Source organism: Callospermophilus lateralis, chromosome 18 (genome assembly GCF_048772815.1).
Source record: "Callospermophilus lateralis isolate mCalLat2 chromosome 18, mCalLat2.hap1, whole genome shotgun sequence".
Lineage (NCBI taxonomy): Eukaryota > Metazoa > Chordata > Mammalia > Rodentia > Sciuridae > Callospermophilus > Callospermophilus lateralis.
In genome coordinates this window covers 62544558-62555228 of record NC_135322.1, presented here as the reverse complement: position 1 = coordinate 62555228, position 10671 = coordinate 62544558, and the positions used below count along the sequence as shown (strand labels likewise).

The window sequence follows — 10671 nt, the reverse complement described above, 5'->3', positions numbered from 1 at the left end:
GGTGCCCAACTTCTGCACAGCATCCCCAGCCTTTTGGCTTTTTCTGTCTTGAGAAAGGGTCTTGCCAAGGCTAGCTAGCACGGTGAACTTGCCGTTCTGCTGTAGCTCCCCAGGTGTGGGATTAGGGGCCTGTGCCACTGCCACACTGGAGCAAGTGATTCTTTTTTTTTTTTTTCTTTTCTCTTTTAGTTGTAGTTGGACACAATATCTTTATTTTTATGTGGTGCTGGGAATGGAACCCAGGGCGCTCCACTGCTGAGCCACAACCACAGCCCCTAGAGCAAGTTGATTCTTATTCTGAGAGATTTAAAGGTGGAGGGAAGTTGCCTCTGGCTAGATAGAAGCCTGTGCAAAGGCTCTGTGGCAGGCAGGCAGGAGCAAATAGAGTAAGGTGAGCATGAGTGGCTGGAAGGAACGGTGACTGGAACAGACAGGGTGGGGGGTGGTCAGGCTGCAGGGGTGACAGGGGGTCCCTGTCCTTCCCTCCCAGAGCACACCCCCTGTGCCTGCCCTCTGCAGGCCTGCTCAGCTGCCTCACCCCAGCCCCAGCCATAGGCAACCCTGGTTACCCAGCCCCCAGGCACAGAGTCTTGGGTGTGGGAGTGGAGGCAGACACTGGTTTTATTTGTGACTTGACTCTGGAAGGAACAGGACCTGCACTCTTCCTGGCTGGGTGTTCAGCTGGCCCTGGTGAGCCCAGCTCACACCAGGCCCCGGGCCCAGGCCTACTCTGGCCTGGGGCCACCGCTCCTGCCTTGGGCCTTGGTCTGCATGTGGGCAGCAGGTACGGCCCGCTCCTCCTGGCCCACGAGAATGGCCCCACGGCCCTTCTGTCTCCGGCCAGGAGAGGCCCTGGCGCCGCGTCTTCAGTGGGCCCTGCTGCCGGCAAGGCTGTGGGGATGTCCCTCCTCCTCAGGGCCTGGGTGCCAGGACTCAGGTGGCACTAGGGTGGCTTCCTCGTCTCCTTCCTGAGCAGGGAGCTGGCCACCGCCAGGGCCCCGCCCTGCACAAACCGCACAAAGTTGTCCCCGGCCAGTGGTCCCACTGCGTACAGGCCCTCCTGGCGGGTGCTCTGGTAGGTGAAGGGGTCCACGTCGATGGGGTTCCTCTTGGCGCTCAGCGGCTGCTCGGGGTCCATGGCAAGGTCAGCGCCCGCCCCAGGGAGGAAGGAGAGGTCAGGGTGCGAGCCAATGAGGACCAGCACCAGGGAGACCGCGAACACCTGCTGGCCGCCCTGCGCGTCCTGGAACACGGCCTGGCTGTCCTCCTTGAAGAGCAGGGGCCGGTGGCCCGGGAGGCTGCGGTAGCCCTGGTAGGGGCTGGGCGACAGGAAGGACTGCTCGCGCATCATCTGGTGCACCTTGTGGTACTCGGGGTACAGCATCTTGGGCAGCTGGTTGAACACCAGGCCAGGGTCGTCCACCGGCCGCCGGAAGGCGTGGACCACGGGGATGTTGTAGTGGCGGGCGAAGAGCACGGCGTCGGCGGCGGACAGCCCCGCGCCCACGATGAGGACCGGGTCCGAGGCTGGGGTCACGACCCCCTTCCGCGTGGCCGCCTCCAGGGCTGACAGGTCGTGATGCACAAAGGGCAGGGCCTCCCCGGGGATGCCCAGCCGGGCGGGGCTGTCAAACGTGCCCGTGGCCAGGACCACGTTGTGAGTCCACAGCGAGAAGGGCTGCTGGCCCTGGTCCTTGGTGGTCAGGAAGCCGCTCACCTGGAAGAGGGGGCTCGGGCCCTGGGCCCCGGAGCCACTGGGCTCAGGGGCCCCCCACTGCACATTGGTGACCACAGCACCAGAAATGAAGTTGTGGCTCAGCCCCTTCTTGACCACATAGTCCCTGTAGTAGCGGGCAATGTCCCCAGCTGTAGCTCGGCTGTTTCGAAGACCCCTGTGGGAGGACATGGGGGCAGGGGTCAGAGCAGGGACTGCCGTCCAGGGTGGGCAGGGTGTGACCAGCATGGTGGTGTCAGGCCCTGGAGGTGGCAGCGGCTGTGCCACTCACCCCCGAAGGGCTGGGCTGGGCGGTTTAACCTCGGGAAGCCTCAGTGTCCCCTTCTGTGAAGCGGAGCTGACAGGGGCACCTGGTGGGGCTGCTGCCTAGTGTGCCAGAAACACCTGTGCCTCAGTGTCCTCTCGTGAAACAAGAGTGACCGTAGCCACAGGACCCGCTTCACGGGGTGGCTGAGGAGACAGGGGCCCTGACAAGCCAAGAGCCTAGAGCCCACGGGCTGGCCTCCATCAGGACCCAGGGGTTGACAGTGTTCCCTGGAAACGTGCTTTGACCCCGGCACCGCGAAGCTCAGGGGCAGGCAGGCTGCTCTGCACAGCTGGCGGCCAGGAGCGGGTTGCCCCTGGACCAGGGGCTCCGAGGAGGGCTCTGCTAAGTGCCACCATTGTGGCAGGGACTGGCCACCCCCAGGCCACGGAGCCAGCCCAGCCCGCCTGGCTGCCCCGAGACTTGAAGTCTGGGATTGGCTTACTCCCTCTCGCCCTCTTCTCTGTGCCGGAGACCCGTCCGAGGTTGCTCTGAGTGGGCTTTGGCAGCACACTGGACGGAGTTAACGCTCCGCGGCAGGCCGAGTGTTGGTGGCCGTGGCAGTGCGACTAGGGAGGGGCAGGGTGGGGGTTTCACTCTGACCCTGAAGCACAAGGCCCTGTCCCCGTAAGTGTTCCACAGGCTCCTCGTGAGGGGCGCTGCGCCACTGAGTCCTCCGCGTGGAATTCTTGCCACAGGATGCTGACTTCCAGGTGGGGCCTAAGGGCGTGTCTGCAGGTGAGCCTCAAGCTCACTCCACCTCACTACCGTCCTCCTGAGCCTGCAGGGTGGAGTCCCTGCCTCGGGGCCTGCTGGGCAGGAGATGCCCCCCCCCCACCCCCCCACCCCCCCCCCCCCCCCCCGCAGCCTGGGGAGAGGAGGCAGCCCCACCTGCAGGGTGGACCCCACCCCGTGGGACCCTGCAGCAGCTTCAGGGCTGGGACGCGTTTGTTCCATGATTCCCCTGCTACGCCAGGGTGGGGGGGGGGGGGGGGACCGTGGTGGTCAAGATGGAGCGGGAAACCAGATGGGGGAAGAGACCCCAGGTGGGACAGGACTGGTGGGGGGGTGGGACCGGGGGTCCCTTTTCTCCATTTAAACCTCCTGTGGGGTGGAGATGCTTTAAAGACTGTCATTTAGGAAGAGTCCCTCCTACAGCTGACCTGGGGTTCCAGGCTGGGCTGGGTGAGGAGGGGAGGTGAGGGCAGGGCCAGGGCACCCTCGAGGCCGGCTGCCGTGGGACGCAGGTCGGGGGTCTTCCATCAGGGCACAGGACACGGGGTCGCGGAGCCCAGACCCACTACCCACTCCTCTTTTCGGGGTCTCTGCCACCCTTCCCTGCTCCTGGCCTCGGGTCCCCCCCACCCCGGGCACTGCGGGCTGCCTACCTGCGCTTCTTCTGCAGCCAGTCCTTGACCTGCAGGTCAGGAAGCCCCATCCACTGGCCTTGGCTCAGGGTCACCATGGAGCCTTCGATGGACTGTGTGGAGAGGGGTCTTTAGGCCCAGGCCTCGCAGGCCGACCCACTGGGGAGGAGGAGAGGGATGTGGGGGAAGGGGACGAGAAGTGAGGAGGACAGGGAGGCAGTGGCCCCAGACCCGCAGCAGCTCAGCCCGCCCTGGCCACTCACATGCCAGGCCCCGCCGGGGAGGTTCCGGCCCAGGACCACGTGGGGGATGGCTCTCTGCTTCTCCTGCCTCCAGGTGAGGACGGATTCCAGGTTGCCCCCAAAGTCTGTGTCTGGGCGCAGGAGGGCATCGAAGAGCAGAGCCACGGGACTCTGGCAGCGGCCTTCGAGGCCTTCGGAGAGGTAGTCCAGGTCCTGGAAAGGGGTGCAGGTCAGGGGATTGCTGGGGCGAGGCAGGGTCCTCTCCCCAGAGCCTCAGGCCGGGAGGAAAGTGGGACTGGGCTGGGCCACCTCCCTGAGGCTGGGGGACTTGGTCTTATGGAGACGTCTGCAGCGGGGACTGCTGGGGACTCTCACTATAGGGTTTCTCCAGGAGCCAAAGGCCCGGGAGCACGGGCTGAGCAGGAATCTTAGGGGGTACTCGAGCAGTTGCCTGGCCCGGGGTTCCTACCCTGAGACCCGGTCAGGTAATCCTGGGAGATGCTGCCCCTAAACTAAAAGTCCCACAGTGGACACTGGCCTGTTAACATTGCCAAACCCAGTGTCTGGGGTTTCCTGGAGTGAGACCATCTTCTGTACACATGAATGACATCAAGGAATTGGTGGCTGATTGACTGATTGATTTGGAAGTTCCAGGGGTTGAACCCAGGGGCACTCCACTGCTAAGCTGCGTCCCCAGCCCTTTTTATTTTTTGAGGGAGGGCACTGCCAAGTTGCAGAAGCTGGCCTGGAACTTGTGAGCCTCTTGCTTCAGCCTCCCAAGTAGCTGGAATTACAGGTGTGCACCTCTGTGCCCGGCTGGTTCTACCGGACTAGTGTCCTGGAGAGGGCACTTTGAAACACCTTGACCCTGCTCAGCGGGGTCACACTTCGGTCCTCAACTCCAGGTTGGGGTGGGAGAGGCCTGGAGGGCGGAGGCCGCCTGGAGAGGTGTGGAGGAGACAGCCCCCTGAAGGGGGCAGGCGCAGGGGGGAGGGAGGGGGTGCAGCTGGGGAGGGAGAGTGGGACCCCGCTGGACATGAGGCGGGTCCTAGTTCTCTGTGGCTGAACTGGGCATTAGAACGTGTCACAGCGTCTCTGGCCTCACCCCGCTGTGACAACGAGGCTAGTCACAGACACTGCCGAGCATTCCCAGGGGAGCGAGATGTCCTGTTTGAGGGCCACGGTCTAGTGTGTGGTCAGACAGCTCACGGGGCCTCTGTGGGTCTGGGAGATGTCCCTGACCTCTCTGCCGGGATCTCCGCTGTCTGCAGCTAGTCTCGTTTCCCCACACGAACGCTTGGGTTTTCCTTGGGAAAGCTGCAGTGTCCTCCTGAGACCGTGTGCCCCCCAGCCCTGGCCGCACGAGCCTGGCCCACCTGGTCCAGGATGGAGACCCCCGGAGCCTCAGCCAGCTTCCTCTGCAGCAGTGGGTGTGGATGGACTGCATCTGGTCTCACATAGGGGATGTGGCCTGAGAGCAGGTAGGACAAGCAGATGCCTGAGGGGCCGTTGCCTGTGGAGACAGGGTGGGTCAGAGAGGGCAGCCGAGCAGTCACTGACCGTATGCCAGGTGTTATACCCACAGCTTTGAACACTGCTGCCACCGTGCACTGACTTTAGTGACGGAAATGCCGTCCTTTTTCTCATTTTCTACTTGGGGCACAGAGAGGGTAGGTGACTTCTCTGTGGTTACACAGCCTACAAGTAGATAAGCTGTGATTCAAACCCAGTCCAAGAACAATCAGGGAACCTGTGATAAGTGTGAGCTTCTGAGGTCGCTGAGAACTAGAGCAACCGTCTGGTCAATCAGTAGTGAACACCACTACTTGCCCTGGGGGTGAGCTTGCAGGGGTGGCCTGAGGAGGGGTACAGACCCCAGGTGGGGCCCCCTGATCTGAATGGATGCTCTCGGCATCTTCCTTGGGCTTTAATCAGGCCCAGCCTCCCCCCCCCCCCAGTCTCTCCCGGCCTCTTCTAATTGGCCAATTGCAGAATGCTGCTGGGAGCCTCGCGGTTGCGGACATCCCCCTACTTCAACCCGATCTCCCATCCCCTGTCATAGGAACCAAGTGCCAGGGCTCTGTGTCCCTGTGTGGGCGCCTAGGACAGTGCCAGACGCAAGGCAGTCACAGGGGCCAGCCCAGGTTTCGGCCGCCCCCATAGTTCCATGGTCCGTGGGTCCCAGCCTCCCGTGGAGCAAGGGCACAGGGAGGGGTCTATACGGTGCCCAGAAGCTTGCCACACGCACTTGGTGGCTTCGAGACAGCCACTGTCAGGGGGTCAGACCCGCGGCCCTGGGAGTGACACTCACCGATGATGACGACAGGGAGGGGCTCCCAGCTGCGGGCGCTGAAGGGCTCCCTCCTTGAAGAGCTCATGGCTGGGGCAGGGGCGCCTGCAGGCAGAGAGGAGGGGCCCCCTGGTGGTCAGCCTGGGGTCCAGGCCCTTCTCAGCTACGAGGTGGCCCCTCAGAGGCGACTCCCCTTCTCCCTTCCCTCCTCACCCACAGGTCGCAGGACAGGCCCTGGTCTGCTGGCTGGCCATCCCGCAGCTGCCTCTCTCCGAGGCCCACCGGCTCTCCCCGCTCAGCCACGGAAGCCTCGTGTCTCTGTCCCGAGGCCCAGCCCTGCGGTGCTGCCGCCCACACCCCCCACCTGGCCTCCCAGGCTCTCAGTGTGGCCCAGTGGGATTCGGAGTCACCAGCTTTGGGGAGTTGCTTCCTAGCTGGTGACAGTGAGCCTATCCGAGACCTCGCTGAGCCCCAGTCTCCCATCTGTAAAATGGTACCTCAGAGCCCTGGAGGAAGGCAGGATAAGGTACCAGAGCGCCTGCTTAGGCCCTGGGGAGGCGTGCGCTGTGGCTTACCGCCTGCTGCAGGGACCCAGTGAGAGCCAGGGCCCTGGAGTAGTGTGGCTGGAGAAGGTGGGTCGCTGGAGCAGCAGCGCCCCCTGCTGGTCCTCTGTCCACTCACAGGACCCCAGCAGTTCTGAGAGCGGCCGGACCCCAGGGGCTTCAGACCATCTGCCCCAAGTCCCCCAAACCAGTGGGCAGCGGCTGCAGCCTCAGCCTCAGCCTCACCCAGCCTGCCCAGACCCCTGCCAACCAGAGGCCCACGAGGCTAAGCCACGTTGGGTGAGGGAAGTGGGCATTTGGCGTTCCACGCATTTCCCCTTTTCCACATCCCGCTCAAGGGACCCATAGCACTGTTATTAACCCATGGCGCAGGTGTGGACTGGGGCTCGGCTCGGTGGCAGAAGCTGCTCAGTGGACTTGGCTTTTAAACCCAGCGCTAACTGGCACCGCGGCTCTGCCTGTGGCACCAGGCCCCTGGGCCCTCCCTGGAGGATGCCCGCCAGGCTGATGGACACTTGGCTTGCTCCCTGTCGGGTGAAGGGTCGGGGCAGGTGCAGGGCCAGGGCCACCCAGATTGGTTGGGCCTGGGCCTGCAGAGCCCTTTCAGAGGAGGCAGAAATCCGGGTGTTTGGGTGACTTCTCTGGTCAGGAAGAGCAGGCAACCCCACGCCCCATGTAAACCCTTCCCAGCCCACAGAACACAGCCAGGGGCAGCACATAGGAACACCCATGCCCACCACTGGGCAAGCCTGACCTGGAGAAGAGCTGGGCATCATCCCATGGTGACAGCACCTGACCCCAGCGTTCTCTGCAGCGTGCAGGGGGCTTGTAGGCAAGAGGACATGCCCAGTAGCTGGCCATGGGTTTGGGGCTCTCAGTCCCTGAGAATGGGCTTGGTCTCAGCTGGGTTTGGGCCCAGAGAGCCTCCCTGCCCCGTCCAGGTAGGCACTGTGTCCCCAGAATCTGAGACCTCTTGCCTCTCCCAGGACAGAAGAAAGGTGGCCTTTTCCATACAGAGGCCCTGTGCTGTCTCCAGCACAGGGAGAAGATTTGGGGGCGGCACCCCCGGTGATGGTGATGACGATTATTACAAACATCTAGCATTTCTATACCGCAGTGGAGTTGGTGGGGCGCCGAGCCTGCCCCCACCCGTGTATGTTCACGGATTGGACCTTGTGTGTGCGCCTCTGGGGCTGGAACCCGGGAGCTTGCGCTAGGCAGGCCCAGCCCCGACTGAGTCTCTGTTTAGAGCGTGGTCAGGTACTCTTACAATCACGCCCATGTTACAGATGGGGAAACTGAGGCCCGGGGAGCTTCTCATGGCCCATTACAGTTCGCGAGAGGAGGGTGCCGCAGCTCTCACGGGCTCAGCTGGATTTGAGCCAGGCTGCCGATCCACAGCCTCTGGGTGTTCCCCGCAGCGGGCTGGCTCTTGCCAGAGACCCCTCAGTCTGGCAGGTGCTCTCTGTCCCTGTTGCCCTGCGGCTCTGCCCAGTGCCTGTTGCAGGGAGGGATGCTCAGTGCTGGGCTGTCGCAGCTCCCAGATTTCTGCTCAGGGGGGATGGCTTCTCTCCAGCCACCAGCACCAGGTGTGTCCAGCGCCTTGGAGACCTGGGCTGCAGTTCCCAGAGGGCAAGCTCCCCCTCGCTGCTCGGGGCCTCTGCTAATGGCCCTGGGGTTCCTCACGCCTGTCTTCACTGTCCCCGGAGCACCAGCAACAGGGCAGCCACGGTCCGGTCCCGAGAGAGCGCTTCCTACACCTCACCCCCTTTAACTCCCTTCTCAGAAGAGGAAGCAGGCTCAGGAGGTGAAGCCGCTCCTCCAGGGCTTCGGAGCCCCCAGATGCGAGCGCCAGCCTGTGCCCCCAGCCCACCCCGCTCTTCTTTGGGATTCTCTGCTCCGCAGGAGGCGCTGGCGGGACAACGGAACTGCTTCCTCCTCTCCCTTCGCAGGGGCAGAGGCGCCGATTGCTGCCAGGGTTTTGACTCCTGGTTCAGAGTTCCCTCCCAGAACTGGCAGGCGCCTGAACAGAAGCTTCTGGATGCCACACACATGAGGTCACCACCCAGGGGCTGGACCCAGAGGTCACTTCCTGTTCAGAGTGATACAGGATGTCCCAAAGTCCGGAGCCGCGCAAAGCCCTCACTCACACCCTTGCACAGCTGCGGGCTGCAGGCTGACAAGGGCCCTTCAGGTGTCAACTGTCCCCGTCCCTTTTGTGCTCCTTGGTTGTGGGGTTGGAACGATCCATTTTTAATACCATCTTTGTCCCTCTGACTAAAGATGGCAGATTTGGATGGAAAAAGTGAACACTAAAAGTTGATAATTAAAATTTCACAAAAGCCAATAGGTATAAGAGAAATGGAAATAGTTGTGCCTCAAACCACGTTTCTGTTTGCAGCGTTGGTACCTCTGAGGCAGGGAGGACTGCCCAGGGCACGGGACTCTGGGACCCGGTGCGGCTGCATTTTTGGGGTCCTCTGGTGGCCCTTGGCCCCTTTGACTTTGACAACACCCGCGAGCTGGGTTTCCTCAGCCCCACCCCACAGAGCAAGGAACTGAGGCGGGAGGAGGTGGCCTGGCCCAGGTCACCAGGAATGCACGCGCGCGCGCACACACACACACACACACACACACACACACACACACGTCTAGTTCTGCCCCTTGACCCTGTCCAAGTGAGGGCGAGTCCCCTCTTCAGCAAAGCCGCAGGTAATAGTGACATCAAGAAAGTGACATGAGATCCTGGGGTGAGGATGAGGAGGCACACTGTCCCCCAAGTGCTACCTGTGCTCCGTGACCGGAGCCCTCTCGCCGCCAGCCGAACGCCTCCCTTGGGCCCACCCCTCTCTCCCAGGGTCATCTCAGTGAGAAGCCAAGCCCCTGGGACTCCCATGGCTCTACCCCACCTGACCAGCAGAGGTGGGGACCCCCAGAGCTGCACGAGCCTGGCCTCGGGACTGGGCAGCAAGCCCAGCTGGCCACGCCTCTTTCTTGCCAAGAGCAGTGACTGGGCTGGGATGGTGGGAGTGGGCTGGGGCCCTGAGGAGCCAGGAGGGCCCCCTGGGAACTGTGCCTGGCTCCCTTGAGGCTGGCCACCCCTGCCCCCTGCACCAGGATGGCCCACCCCAAGCCTCGCCCAGGCCACTCACCTGACGGTAGTGGGTGGATGGAAACGGGGAGCCCGGCTGGACAGACACGTGGAGGGCTGGGGTCACCGTGTTCACCCAAGAAGCAGCAGGCCCATGACCACTCTGGGCTCCCAGAGGCTGTGTGAGGCCAGGGGAAGCCAGGGTATTTCACCGGGCGGGAGGAGGCGGTCCGGGAGGTGGGCGGGGCCAGGAGAATCACTTTCATAAGCGTGAGTCAGCAGGGGCCCTGGGTGAATGAACTTGCCCCTGGGTCCGCTTAAAGGGCCCCTGCTGGGCCATCCGCCAGGGGGCAGTGGGTGGCCCTCCCCCAGGCCATCCCACCAGCGGGACTGCTCTCTGAGACTCAATCCTGAGGCAAGGACCTTGACCCCTGGAGGAACCAAGCTGGCTGTTTCCCAGGGAGCCCCAGACAGCTCGGCTGAGTTCACTTCAACCCATCGCCCCTTTAATAGGAGAATACGCCCCAGGTCCCTCCCTCCACCTGGACCCCACTGCAGGCCTCAGCACCCCCAGGCCAGCTTGTCCCGCTGGGACCCCAGATCTGCCGCTTCCCGGCCGAGGGGCTCTGGACCAGCTGCCTGAAGACTGAGCCTCAGTTTCCCCACCCGAGAAATGGGATGGAGATTGGGGCAGGCCGTCTGCTCTTACTTCCCTGCACCCGGGAGGTGCCTCTGCGCCTGCAGGAGGCTCGCACACAGCCTGGGCTTCGCATCAGCACGCGGCACGTGGCCCACAGACCTGGGGACACACACAGTCACACCACTGTGACATTGCCGGTGTCACTGTTGCCTCCGCCTCCTCTCTGCCAACATTGACTGGGGGCTGCAGGTGCCACCAGGGCTGGGGCCGGTGGGGGGGGGAGGTGGAAACTTCAAGGGGAGGCAAAAGCTCACCTCACCAACCAAGGAATGATAGGCTGATTCGATTTCTAAAAATCAAAATGAACGCGGAAGAGTCAGGATGAGCAGAACGTTAAAGTTTTAAACAAAGGCCGGGGGCGCGGGGGCGCGGGAGCGCG

The 10671-nt window shown here is 63.1% G+C and overlaps 1 protein-coding gene across 1 annotated transcript; it reads right to left on the bottom strand.

Annotated features, from left to right (window-relative positions):
* Positions 1-595: 595 nt before the first annotated feature.
* On the bottom strand, positions 596-9738 carry Osgin1 (oxidative stress induced growth inhibitor 1). Its single transcript, XM_076838469.1, has 6 exons — positions 9654-9738; positions 5960-6043; positions 5025-5161; positions 3670-3861; positions 3428-3519; positions 596-1892 (listed from the first exon to the last, which is right to left on the bottom strand). Exons 2-6 carry the CDS (start codon positions 6024-6026, stop codon positions 944-946), a joined length of 1437 nt encoding a protein of 478 aa, XP_076694584.1. The 5' UTR covers positions 6027-6043; positions 9654-9738; the 3' UTR covers positions 596-943.
* Between the last annotated feature and the right edge of the window lie 933 nt (positions 9739-10671).